The 14,338-nt window shown below is 42.4% G+C and overlaps 1 protein-coding gene across 1 annotated transcript in view; it reads left to right on the top strand.

Annotated features, from left to right (window-relative positions):
* Positions 1-9,317, top strand: part of WDR86 (WD repeat domain 86) — a 75,029-nt gene extending 65,712 nt beyond the window's left edge. The window contains exons 5-7 of the mRNA XM_044294586.1: positions 3,113-3,248; positions 8,169-8,272; positions 8,489-9,317. Coding sequence (XP_044150521.1) covers positions 3,113-3,248; positions 8,169-8,272; positions 8,489-8,698 — 450 coding nt within the window. The 3' untranslated portion in view covers positions 8,699-9,317. The remainder of the gene's footprint in view (positions 1-3,112; positions 3,249-8,168; positions 8,273-8,488) is intronic.
* Positions 9,318-14,338: the final 5,021 nt, after the last annotated feature.

Below are 14,338 nucleotides of genomic sequence, written 5' to 3'. Positions count from 1 at the left end.
GTCCGCAGTAACTGGGTCTGTTCTGGTATTGCTGCAGCTATAGTATATTATGCATTATTAGGAGTTAGCTAGGAGGAGTGTCTGAGCTGTTATTTGTAGTATACAATAATGCCTCATTCACACGTCAGTGTTTGGTCATTATAGCTCTAAACACAGAACAGGTGCAGATCTTTCCCTTATTATACCTTATGTCTGTGGAGGCTCCAATCCTGGTTTTGGCTCACCATCACTGATGGGAATCACTGACCAAAAATGTTATTTTGTAATCTGCCAAAAAATGCACCAGGTTACATGAAATACAGGCAGGTTTCGGCCTTTATTAAGCTGAAACTGAGCAAAATACTGTATTAGACAATGATAAACATTAGACATAATCATATTGTTGTGTTGACCTGTGCAAGTACTGTATATTTTACATGATAGATTTTTCATAAATGTGACCTATTCACAAATATAGTGATGTCTTTCATTCAATGAAATGATGTCCCCCCATGTGCAACTCAGCTCAGAAGAGCTTAGATTTAAGTGTATAAATTTGTTGAATCTTTTCCCACAAAACTATATTCCGATCTGCTCAGCTCCTCCTGCTTTGTAACATGCTGCATGCAGACTGCATTGCATTTCGTGGTGACAGGTTTTTAGAAATCACACCATGCATGAATTTTCACAGTAGAATTTTGTGATTTGTTTAAATCTCATCCACTTTACTGCTATTGTAGAGAACTGCGGATTTGCCACACACAGATCCACTTTGGAAAATCCGCTGCATGGACATTACATGTGGCCATACCTTTATTGTCCTTTTTATACCACCTCCAAACGGGCTGATTTGGAGGACATCTTTTTCCACTTCTTTGGGTGTAGCTGCAGGTCATGTGCCCAGAGACAGACATCCAGAAGAGAAGCCGCAAAAAATTTTTCACTGTTTTTGCCTAAGCAGTGATGTTCCTATTAGACGGATATATTTTAGTAGATATATTTTAGGGCCATGTGGTGGAAAATGTTTGTGATCTATATTACTCTAACTAATCAAAACTTCAAATTTGTAAATATTTATCTAATATTGTCCTCTCAAATGAGTTAAAGGGATTCCTAAAAACTTAAAGCCTACCTGAGTAAAAAAAAAAAAAAAAAAGTTTACATAATGGCTGTGCTTCATTGTAGAATCATAACTGCGAAAGAGGTCTTTTTTTGGGCTTCCTCAGTCATATTATTCTGTTTCACTTGCACAGCTAGATTCATTTCTCTCACAAGCAGATGGTGTCTCCCTTCTTTGGAATCTGCCAGCACTGTACTGCTGTGACCTCACTTCCCACTATGCTTGTTTTCTTCTAGGGAGCTCAGAAACCTGATAAGGAGTAGATCAGACTTACAGACACATATGAGATTATCTGTATTTCAAAAGCTGTGTAGAGCCAGTGCTTCAATCAGGCTCAGGATTTCAGCTAGTTCTGACATGCCCCCATTTCCTGTGGACAGTCTTCTGAGTCTCTGTTACTAGAGACGGATCTAGCCTTGCAACAGACAATAGATTGCAATTTAATTTGAAGTGGCCATGACTTTACAGCCTTATTTCAGGTGGATGCAGACAGATTTTTTAATTAAGTGATCTAGAAATTTGCTAATTACACCTTTCTCTATTAATTTAAATTAAATTGTGTGAAAGTACATCTTTAAACTGCAGTGTAAATATGCTATATCTATTGAAAAAATTCTGAATATCACCAATGAGATTGTAAAAAATACAAAGCACGTGTAAGGGTGTTATGTGTCAAGCTGTAAAATTACATCATTGTCAAAATTGATCAGCGTAACCTGGGGAAGTGTCAGAACCAATATAATGCAACGTTAAAAGTCATACACGTAATTATATATTTGTCTTCATCTATGCAGTATTCTGCCATATTGTGCAATAAAACCAAATGTCCTGAAGCTACTAAGGCTACTTTCACACTAGCGTTCGGGCGGATCCGTTCAGAACGGATCCGCCCATAATAATGCAGACGGAGGCTCCGTTCAGTACGGATCCGTCTGCATTATTTTAGCAAAAAAAAGCTAAGTGTGGAAATAGCCTGGGACGGATCCGTCCAGACTTTCAATGTAAAGTCAATGGGGGACGGATCCGCTTGAAGATTGAGCCACATTGTGGCATCTTCAAACGGATCCGTCCCCATTGACTTACATTGTAAGTCTGGACGGATCCGCACGCCTCCGCACGGCCAGGCGGACACCCGAACGCTGCAAGCAGCGTTCAGCTGTCCGCCTGTCCGTGCGGAGGCGAGCGGAGCGGAGGCTGAACGCCACCAGACTGATGCAGTCTGAGCGGATCCGCCTCCATTCAGACTGCATCAGGGGTGGACGGCTGCGTTCGGGTCCGCTCGTGAGCTCCTTCAAACGGAGCTCACGAACGGAATACCGAACGCTAGTGTGAAAGCAGCCTTAGTCATTAATGTTTATCTTGTGGGTGGCCAGATCAGAAAAGTCCATGAAGTTGGTCTCTTGGGCCCAGCCGCTACAATATTTCCATCTTGAGTGAAGCTTGATCCTTTTTCCTATGCCTGAATATTTTCCTGCTGATTTGGTCTTTGGCCCAGACTTACTTGATTCTGATTTCAGTGGTAATGCTGGATAGTTTAATACAGGTTTGGAGTATAAGGGTCCAGCCACATGTTCAGATTTCTGCATGCAGTTTTGGAAGTCAAAATCAGGAGTGGATCATAACAGGTGAGAAAGTTTAAAGGACATGTATGACATCTCCCTTTTCTAAATCCAAACAAAACTGCATCAGGAAACCTGAACGTGTGGGCCAGAGGTATAGCTAGGGGTTCAGCACAAGAAGGTGAAACCCAGTGGATCCTCCAATGCTTGTTTACAACTTCAGAGGGGCATCCTAAGGCGTGGTTTCCACACTCAGGTTTTGTTCAGGTGTTTTGTTGACCTTTTTTTAGCCCTTAGTGGGCCCAGGGCAGCCACCCCCCGCCCCTCCGGGTAGCTACTTCTCTGGTGTGACCGTACGTTTCTGAATCATTTATACGTTTTCTTGCACAGACATCTGGCCATTAGTAGTTGTTAACTATACAGCAGCTAAGTAATGGTGTTCTTTTTTTTACAGATGGTTGGACGTCATTTATATTCTGGCAGTGTTGACCGGACTGCAAAATGTTGGTTGTCAGACACCGGTGAATGTGCCCGAACCTACAAATCTCATAAACACAGCATTAGCACTTTGAAATACCATGATGGAATATGTAAGTCATCGTCATGGCCATTTGTGTATCATGTTTGCCTTATGGACATATAGATAAGATAAAATGTATTCAAACTCAAGTTTAATCAAGTAAACTGTGAACTGGGGTATAATTTAAGACTCGTAGGCCCCATAATATTTTGAAATATTAAAATATTTCACCACACATGGCCTATTTTTACATCTGTGTGAGGACTTGTGCAGGAATCTGGTCTAGTCAACCCTAGAAGGCATTGTGCCTGGTTTAGGCTAGTTTCCCACCAGTGCTTTTTTATCTGGCAGGCTGTTTTGTAAGGGAACAGCCTGGCGGATCTCTCTGCATTCTGGCATTGCTGGAAGCTACTGCGTTTCAGTCCAGCCCCATTAACTATAATGGGGACTGACAGATATCTGACTGCAACCTAGCAAATATGCCGGACCAGCGCCAGTGTGAAACTAGCCTTATCAGTGAATTTCCTGGCGACGGTGTGACTGTAGCTTACATATTTTCTGGTGTTATTATATGCACGCCAATATTATTTACTCCAGTTACTGGATATTATACCAGCGCACGGTTCTTATTTTCTGTACATGACTCCGGTTGCTATGTCACTGTCATGTACATGGATGAATACCCAAATGACATTGCAGTTAATGAATATGATAAAATGACTGGGATTCATTAAGCAGTGAGCTGGTTTTGTTTTGGCAACCGACCTGTTAGCCATGATCCTGATTTGTATAATGACTATATTAATAAAGGGCCTTTCTATCACAGTCAGGACTGTATATTACAGCATGACTACCTGCACCTTGGGATTGGTCCAGCGCTGCTTTACTTCATCTTCTGAGGTGATGTCACTTGTAGCAGAATCGTTTGAGAAATATCTGCCACAAAAAATTCAGTTCCATTCATCTGATCTTTTGGTGGCAAGCAGTCAGCAGGTTTCGGCTCAAAATATGTTGCATGGCTGTCTATACCCCATGACTGCTTCTAGTGTCCTACAAAATGGTCAACAACTTTCGGCTCCACTCTGTAAAGGTGTTTCTACTTGTGGAGTTTCCAGCCACGCAGTGCCTCAATGTGTTGTTGGACCAGCTTGGAAATCAACTCCCATTTGTAGATATCATCCAGATCCTACACGGCTGGAGATTTTTTTTTTTCTTAGTTGCCGACTACTCCAATAATTTATTTTTAAACATACATTAATATCCTGTCTGATTGCCACTCTCAACATCCAAAATGTATATCCTATTGGGAAGAGCTTAAAATTGCCAGCTGTGGAAGGTTTCCTTGTCCTCTCTTACATCGATTCTGGAAACGCATTATTTTCTGTAGCTTATAATGCCATGGTCCACAGATGTCCCATAATTAATTCTGTATGCCCTTTATATATTTCCACAGAAAGATAGTCCAGGCCTGCTGCTTTACCATTCAAAGTAGATTCTAGCTCCACCAATTCAGTAGGAATGTCCAACAGTTCCTGCTGTTCCTGTGTGATTTTAGGCAAACCCACCAGCTACCTCTCCACCTAACCATACTGTATGTAACAGCGGCTGCTGTGCGCCACTGTTCGCCTGCTTACTGCCGCGGTCCTGGGCGCTGTGTTCAGCGGTGATATACTGCCAGTGTTTCCTTTCAGCCGTGGCCACAGTGTGCTTGCTGCTTGTTTCCTGCAGTATTTCTTTAAAGGCCGGCGTGCATCACTTCCTGTGTTTTATAGGTTGGATCATGTGACCTCACCAACCAATCCTAGCCCTCCTGCACATATATATAAGTGGCTCAGCCCCCTTCTCAGATGCCTCAGTGTCAAGGTCCTTGTGTCCTGCTAACGTTCCTGATATCCGCTTGTGTTCCTGACTCGTACTTGTGTTCCTGGATTCTGCTACCCGTTTGATCCCTGCCTGCTTGCCTTGACTCTCCTGTTGCCGAACTGGATTGCCTGACCTATTGTCTGTGTGACTTCGCCTCTGCCTCATCCTTCATTCCTGCACTGTTGCTCCTGGTATCGACTCAGCCTACTGACACCTGTACCTCTGGTACCTTTCTCAGGTATCTCCTGGTCCGCCTGGACCAGCTGCTTCGTGTGCCTATCCTCCTCAAGAGGTAGCGCCCTGGCGTTCCCCTCGGGAAAGTCTATCCCCACCATCAGGGGTACTGTGAAGATCGAGGGGTTCACTTAGACCAGTGTTTCCCAACCAGTGTGCCTCCAGCTGTTGCAAAACTACAACTCCCAGCATGACTGGACAGCCTTTGGCTGTGTGGGCATGGTGGGAGTTGTAGTTTTGCAACAGCTGGAGGCACACTGGTTGGGAAACACTGACTTAGACAATGCCCTTAGGGGAAGTAGGACACGTGGCACAGTGGGTTCACACCCGCTGGTTCGTGACACTGTACCCTATACTCTACTCTAACTCTGACTCCTCACCAATACCAGGCTGATCCTTAATTATTTCTCCTGATTCCCCTTTCAGTTCAAGTACAGTATTATATAATCTTTCATTTTTAACTGCATTAACCAACCAACTCCCTGTTCCCTGGTTTGCTCCCTGATAGACTGGCAAAAAATTTAAATTTTAGCCTATAAAGTTAAACACTCATATCTTCCAATGGCTTCCATTTTATTTTATGATTCTGGTCCAAACTTTTATTATATACTATCCTTTTCTTTCACCCCTTCTCTTAACCTAACTTTACTTTTTAGCCACCCCCGTCTAAGGTTTACCGCCAGACTATTCACCAACACTAAATCAGTATGTGACAAAATATTATTTTAATGCATTTTAATGAAAATACATTTTTGTCTGGATTCCGAATCCATAGATTGGTCCAGTGCATTTTTGTGACTGGGGTTTATAACAACTCTGTACTCTTATTCCTGCCCTTTTCCTATCCATCTGCTCAATTATTACATTATTAATATCCCCCATAATGATCTACAATGGGTAGATTTTTTTCCTTTGCAAATTCGTTCAATTCTATTAATACTGCATGAGCTTAGGGTGGTGGTATATAGATGAAATCCAGAACATACTATGTCATGTATAACTTACAATGGAGAACGACATGTCTATCTTCTCGATCTACTTTATTAGCTATAGGTTTTCAACTTTTTTACTTTTATGTATCAGCATGCTCATACCTCTTGAATTATTAGAAAAAGTAGCATGCAATTGATGAGCAAGCCAATTACACTGGAGGATGTTGGTCTTCTCTACCATTAGATGGCTTTCCAAAATACAAATAATACCAAGGAGATATCTAGCCCCCTGCTGGAATTCTGACTCCATTATACCTTATCAGCTAGTCCTCTGGCCTCCTATTCTGTACCATCAACCCAACACTCATTAAATAAAGGCAACCACAGCCTCCTCCCTCTCACCCCAGATCCTCCCCAAATCCTTCCCACCCCACCCTATTCATCCCTTCTACTGGCACAAGAGTCTTCTTCTGAATGTCCTGCACCTCTAATCTAAATTGTTTTCCGCTCCACGGCAGTGTCTTTGATTTATAAATCTGGCCTTCTTCCATCTTCACAACCTCCTATTTTCAAGCAATCCTAAAGCTTCAGTAGATGAGGTGAAGAAATGAACCTTATCCTGGTGGAGTACATGTCATTTTGCTGAAAACATTAACAAATATTTAATATTCTGTAGCTTCAAATGGTTTTGACCTTCATTCGTTTCGCTCTGTCCTTCTGTTGTAGAATAGTCTGCATATGCGGAGACTGGGGTGTCATTGATCTCCAATTAAGATAGCGCTCTTTCCCTCCACAGTACATTATCTGTATGCTTCTGATACAGCAATCTTATCAGGATTACACACAGTGCCCCTACATTTGGGGGGCCCTATGCGCTCTTTCCACACAAAGCTGCTTTGACAGATTTTCTAGGCCGATGGTATCTTCAATCCATTTTTGAATGGTCTTTGTTGTTCAAATCATCCTCAATTTGATTCACTCCTCAGCATCTGAAACAAATTCTCTTATTTTCCTCATGTTATCACGACAAATATGTCTGAGTTTATTTCTTCAACTTGTGGGAATATCATAGTCCATTTATGCAATATAATTTTTAACCGCCTGTAATATTTCATTTACATCATCGCTGTATTATCAGATTCAGCACCTATTGCACCTATAACTGTTTTTCTCTCTCTCTCTGTACTTTATCCTTATTTGTATAACTAGAAGAGTGAAACAAGTACTATGCTACTTCTTAACTCTGGTTGTGATGGATTAATTCCAGATTTACTCTTTTTTTTTTTTTTTTACCATATTTACAAATTATTACCAAAGAGTGACCTGAGTCCGATTCCCCGCAGGTCTCGCCCATTTCTGTCGATACAATTATGTGTTTCAAATGCAATCTTGAAAGCAGAAATCTTGCAGCTCAGATAAAGATGAAGAGAGCTTTTCTTTTCATTCTAGGGCACGGCCACACAGCAATTTTGGCCACGACAGCTGTCGCTCACCCAAATATCCTAGAGCTGCCATATGAATGGGGTTGTAGCGTTACTGTGGTCACCTAGGCTCCTCGGCTCAGCATTCCCCCTGAGTGCTCATCACGGCTGCCCGAATAGCAGCCGGCCCGAGCGGGAGTTCAGCGTGCTATGTCACACGCTGCATGCTCCTCCCTCCACTGTACCTGTATTTTCAGTAATATGCTGTTATGTAAAATGGTTATAAAGTAAGAAGAAATAGTTAATGATGGTGACGTGTGTTGGAGGTTGTCCAATGGCACACAGAATACTAGACTGCCCTGCACTAGGGGGACCGAAGAACCATTAGTGGTGCCATACACTGCTGCATAAAACATCATACTTCATAGATATCGCAGAGGTCCAGTAGGGCCTCGGAGCATCCTTTTATAGCTTTGTACAGCTCTTGTTGTATTGTCACTTTAACAGCGCTGTCATTTTTGTCTGTATTCTCTCTCGCAGTGTTTACAGGAAGCGGCGATGCTTGTGCCAGGTCCTTTAATACAAGGTCGGGAGCCCTGCAGCAAGTCTTCCAAGGACACACTTTTATCATTAACTGCATTCAGGTGGGTTATTAGGTCCCCTACGTATGTCCTGCAAATTATAGCATGCCTGTTTTGCATTCTCCGGCCCAGGGAGGCCTCTGTTCCATCAGTGTCAAGACAAAGAATATCTTTCAGTAATGACACACACATGGAGGAGGCTTTTTATGTACGTTAGAGTCCGGGGGGGGGGGGGGCATGGACGATCATTTATAACCACTCTTTGATTTTAATTTGCAGATACACAACAGTGTTTTATATACAGCTTCTCACGATGGCACTCTCAGAGTCTGGGACATTAAAGGGATCTGTTCACACAGTAAGCACCAGAAGAAGTCGTCGGTCAGAAGCAGGCACTCTCGGAAGGGGAGCATGCCTCATATCTTTCACAATAAAGTTGGCTGTTCCCTGGAAGCCAGTGAAGACTGTGAACCCGCAGAACTCATGTAACAAGAAAAGATAACTGGAAATCTAATATATATTAGTACTCTGCAGAATGTGTGACAGCCCTCCCTGAGCCTACACAGTGACAAGTGTTACACAATCCAAACATTTGGGCAACTTGTCTGCAGCTTGCTGTTGCATGCCCAATTTCAGGCTCATGTACATGACTGTTCTCAATCCGGGAAACATGGCCCATGTGCCGGCTGCATCTCCTGGACCAAAGATGGTCTGACTCAGACTTACTGCCTCATAGTAATTTACCTTGCTGTGAGTTCCTGTCTGACCACTGGTCCGTTGTACTGTACTCACATGATAGAGAAGCCCCCATCGGTCTTGGAGATGCAGCCAACACACGCAAGTCACAAGTAAATTGCAGGTAAGTCACACGCAACCTGCGCAGTGATCCATGATGGCAAAGTCACATGTGACTTTTATCCAAAAATGTTGGAAGTTGCAGCAAGTCGTCATATTCTGACTTGATTCACAACATCACGATCTACATGTCGCCATATAGACCCAGCCTTACGTGGCGGCTTTCCAGATGATCTTAAAGGGCTTCTGTCACCCCACTAAAGTCATATTTTTTTTTGGGGCTAGTTACATTCCTTATAGTGCGATATATGAAAATATAATGGTGTTACTTACTTTCATTCAGCCGTTTCTTATAAAAACGAAGTTTTATAATATGTAAATCAGGTCTCTACCAGCAGGGCGGCTGGCCCTGTCAATCAACACGACGAGGGGGCGTTTTTTTGCGGCGGCTACCAGCAAGTAGACGCCCTACTTGCTGGTAGAGACCTGATTTACATATTATAAAACTTCGTTTTTATAAGAAACGGCTGAATGAAAGTAAGTAACACCATTATATTTTCATATATCGCAGTATAAGGAATGTAACTAGCCCAAAAAAAAAAAAAGACTTTAGTGGGGTGACAGAACCCTTTAAGGACTCTCCACTATCACCTGTGCAAGGTGACCCCCCCCCCCCCCGTGACCCGATAGGAAAACCACTTTAATTACAGTATGAAATATGTATGTCATGCTGTGATATTTTTTAATGTTCCAAGGTCTCTGATTGCTGTAAATGAATGGGAACATTCATAATACTGTAGGGGTAAAACCTGTACAGACCTAATACAGGCTTGCAGCTGAGTTTACTACAATAGTATCCAGTTTAAGCAATCTTCTGCCACCTGAATGCCAGTGAGCCATGCGCAAGAGGCTGAACGGAGACACAGAGTCCTGTATGAAATACGTAATCCAACTAAAAAATTTACTGCATGAAAGCAGAGGCATACTGAGGTATCTGTCCCATGAATCCCTGTAGATGCCCTGTTATAGCTTTGTCCAAAACAAATCTATAATACTAACCCGTGCAAAATAAAAGTGTATCAGTCAATGATATGTTGTGTCAGTTTTCAGCATCTGGAGGAATGAATGTGTGTTTCCATTCACTGGCAGCAAGCAGAGATAATAAAAATGGTGAGCAATTAAAGCACAAAAGTATTAAAAAGTTGCATAACATTTCATTATAAAGGGATTAGAGGGTTAATCCCAAGATTTACCCTTATCACCTATCCACAAAATAAAGAAGTATAAAAAATCACAGCACTCCACTGAAGTCCAAACACAAGTTAGCTGTAGCCGTTTTTGCAGTCTGCAAAATGTGGATACTGGCCGTGTGGCTTCTGAATTTTGCGGAACGGAATGTCCAGGCCATAATAGAACAGTCCTCTCCTTCTCCGTAATGCGGACAAGAATAGGACATGTTCTATATTTCTGCGAATGCCACGGAACAGACATACGGATGCGGACAGCACATATCCTTTTCAGCCCCATTGAAGTGAATGGGTCTGCATCCCACTCGCCAAAAATGTGGACCATGAATATGTTTCTGTGCATGAGCCCTAATAAAGACAGCCATGTTTTAGTCCTGCCACAAGACCTTTTCCAAGCAGTGACAGGTAATGACCAGTAAATCATGTGTTAGCATAAATTATTAAAGGGGCTGTGCCACTAAAAATATTCTGCACTTTTCAAGCCAGCAGCTGGATCTGAATACTAAATTAAAAATGTTGTATAGCCACTGAGTTATTCAATAAAATCTGTATAGCGCCACCTGAGGAGGCCACACACTCTCAGTTTAAGGCTCATTTCACACGGGCGAGTTTTCCACGCGGGTGCAATGCGTGAGGTGACCGCATTGCACCGGCACTGAATCCGGACCCATTCATTTCTATGGGGCTGTGCACATGAGCAGTGATTTTCAAGCATCACTTGTGCGTTGTGTGAAAATCGCAGCATGCTCTATATTCAGCGTTTTTCACGCAATGCAGGCCCCATAGAAGTGAATGGGACTGCGTGAAAATCGCAAGCATCCGCAAGCAAGTGTGGATGTGGTGCGATTTTCACGCATGGTTGCTAGGTGACGATCGGGATGGGGACCCGATCTTTATTATTTTCCCTTATAACATGGTTATAAAGGAAAATAATAGCATTCTTAATACAGAATGCTAACTAAATTAGGGATGGAGGGGTTAACAAATAAAATAAAAATTAAACTCACCTCATCCACTTGTTCACGCAGCCCAGCTTGTCGTCTTTCTTCTTCTTTGAGGACCTGGGAGGACCTTGGTGATGGATCATGTGATGGACCATGTGATGAGCGCAGTGACGTCTCCAAAGGTCCTTTTCTCCCAAGTCATCAAAGAAGAAGAAAGAAGACAAGCTGGGCTTCGCGAAAAAGCGAATGAGGTGATTTTAATTTTTACTTTATTTGTTAACCCCTCCATCCCTAATTTAGTTAGCATTCTGTATTAAGAATGCTATTATTTTCCTTTATAACCATGTTATAAGGGAAAATAATAAAGATCGGGTTCCCATCCTTAGGGGACCTAGGTTTCGATCATAGGAGGATCACAGGACCCTCATTCGTTTCATCATGGTTAATGTTAAGTGAACTTCATTCAAAACTTCAGAATAATACTGTACGGAGATTCGTCTCTGTACAGTATTAGAATGTATAGGCTCTGATGAGCTAAAGTAAGTTATTCGCAAACTCACGCGTTACTTCGTTGAATAACTTTGGTAATTGATTTTTAAAGTGGAAAACCCCTTTAAAACTTGAAGCCGAACTCGGCTTTGGTTCAGAGTTACTGTTTTACAATGGATAACATCTGCACTGAATCTTGACCCATTCATTTCAATGGGTATGTGCATGAGCATTGTCTATCATTATCTGTCCATTCAGGAAAAATCGCAGCATGTTCTATCTTCATTTGTTTTTCCTGCAGGACTGGTTCATTGAAGTCAATGGGTCAGTGAAAAGAAGAAAATGCACACTACAGGACTGTGCAAAAAAAAAAAAAAAAAAAAGATATCCAGTGACAGAACTCTGATGAAAGGGGCCTAAAGACTGCACCCTATTAGCCCTTTTTTGTGGTCCTGTAAATGTTAACCATGACTTCGGATGAACTTACCAATTTCAGTGAGACAAGACCACTATCTGATGTTTATATAGCTGAGCCAACTTTCCCCAAACTGATAAGATTGGATGTAAAAAGGATCAAGCATGGTGAATTTCAACATGCCTGATCCTATGTTCTCATGGGATCTAAGCCACCACCAGAGGTGTCTGGCCATGGCTTATTCACCTCTCTTTATTGAGAATACATGCACACTCAAAAAACCAAGCATGTATGTATATGGGGGGCCAAAAGGAATAGATGTCTGCAAAACCAGCGCTCAGCCAACTGCTATTAAAGGTGTATAGTCACTTTCAAGGTACCCGCGTAAAGTGCAGATTTGCATGCAGAAACCCCATACCAAAACACATAAATCCTCACTATTTACCATGGTTTTGGTGCATTTTTTGTTGTGGATTTTGGTGCTGATTTTCTGTTTCTGTTAATAATCCTATTGAAGTCTATGGGGAAAAACACTGCAGAAGGTGCGGAATAGCACAAATCATTGAAATGCTGATCTGAAAAACTAGACAGCAGGTCATTTTCTGCATGGAAGAAAAGAGCAAAGTGTACCAGAGATTTGTCAAATCGCATTCACTTTGCTGGTACTGTATTACGCTGCGGTTTTTCTAAATGAAAATCTGTGCAGAAAAACTGCACGCAGTCCCGTATCATGTCCATTGTAGGGTGCCTTCAGAAAATTCTATCATGTCTTCCATTCACTGCCACATGAAGTACGACTGTTCTGGGAGGTAGAAGCAGTTACCACTATGTCACCTCCTTCTTGTTTTATTTCATTTCATTCATACTACATGATCTGAATCAGTAAAGAGGTTTGGATAGCGGTCCGCCATCTCCGACAGTCCAATAGAGGATGTGTGAAGCGCCAGGGCACATACAAGACCTGCTGCCCCATAAAGACTGGGGAAAGGGACAGCTGTCTTCAAGATCAGTGGGAGCCCCAGCAGTGTAATCCCCCCCAATCAGTTAGCTATCCCCTATTGTGTGTCTCAAACCATTTAAACCAAGACAGCCATGACCCAATCTAGTTATACTATGTCCACTTATCAAACCTAAGTCTGGCCTCTTCCCAATGTCATAGTAACCACCCCACCGGGACAGCTGTGCTTCTTCAAAGCCTATTATAGTAGAGATAACCCCCTCCCCTTGGGGCCCCTGTGCAACTGCACCGGCAGTATGTCCCTGGGGGGTTGTCCCACGAATAGTATTATACAGTTTTCAAACCTGCACCTGGATGTGAATACTTTTTGTAAATGCATGTAATTAAAATGTATTATAGCTACTGATTTATTTAATGACATCTATCTGTACAGCACCACCTGCTGTCTGCTCTGTTTCTAATTTCTCTGTCCTGCATACTGAGATGGAAGCACATGCTCAGTTTCATCCTTCAATAGCTGCAGCAGACAGGACACACCCCTAAGCTGCCAGCTTGAAATAAATCTAGCAGAACTATTGGAACAATGAATGGGGATCCGTGTGAGTTACATGGCTGGTTATCGTTTTGTTAGAAAGTGGTTGTCCTGTTCTAGATCAGTGGTGGAGAACTTATGGCACGGGTGCCAGAGGCAGCACTCAGAACCCTCTCTGTGGGCACCTGCACCCTGGAAAAAGTCTATGGTGTACCAATATGCCTTAGACTTTTCCTGCCGTTTATCAACGCAGGGCGCACTATGAACGGCACAGGCAGCGCACTGAATGTAGGCAGGCTATTATAGCTAAATGATAAAGTACATGGAAGATAAACTATACTGGTATTCAGTTTACATTAATAATGTGATAACCCCTTTAAGGTTTCATTCAGAGGAACATGAAAATGGCCATGTGACGGCAGTTTAAGTAACGTACATTACATGGCCATTTTTATAATCAATTGAAGCCTACGGAGCTATTCACATGGCCGTTTTTTTTTTTTTACAGACGGTAAATAGCCGCAGTCAAAAAAATAGGACATTCAAATCAAAAGGGACCAATTTTTAACGCCCGTTTAGACAGTAGTGCTACTTTACTGAGCTGCCTGTGTCCTCTGGTGGTCGATCCAAACAAAAGGGACCACCAGAGGACCAGGTAGCAGGTATATTAGACGCTGTTATTAAAACAGCATCTAATATACCTGTTAGGGGTTAAAAAAATCACATCTACAGCCCGCCAGCGAACGATC

This window comes from Bufo gargarizans, chromosome 5, assembly GCF_014858855.1.
Source record: "Bufo gargarizans isolate SCDJY-AF-19 chromosome 5, ASM1485885v1, whole genome shotgun sequence".
Taxonomy (NCBI): domain Eukaryota; kingdom Metazoa; phylum Chordata; class Amphibia; order Anura; family Bufonidae; genus Bufo; species Bufo gargarizans.
Note: the sequence above shows the minus strand (reverse complement) of the source record. Positions and strands in the feature narration are given on the sequence as shown.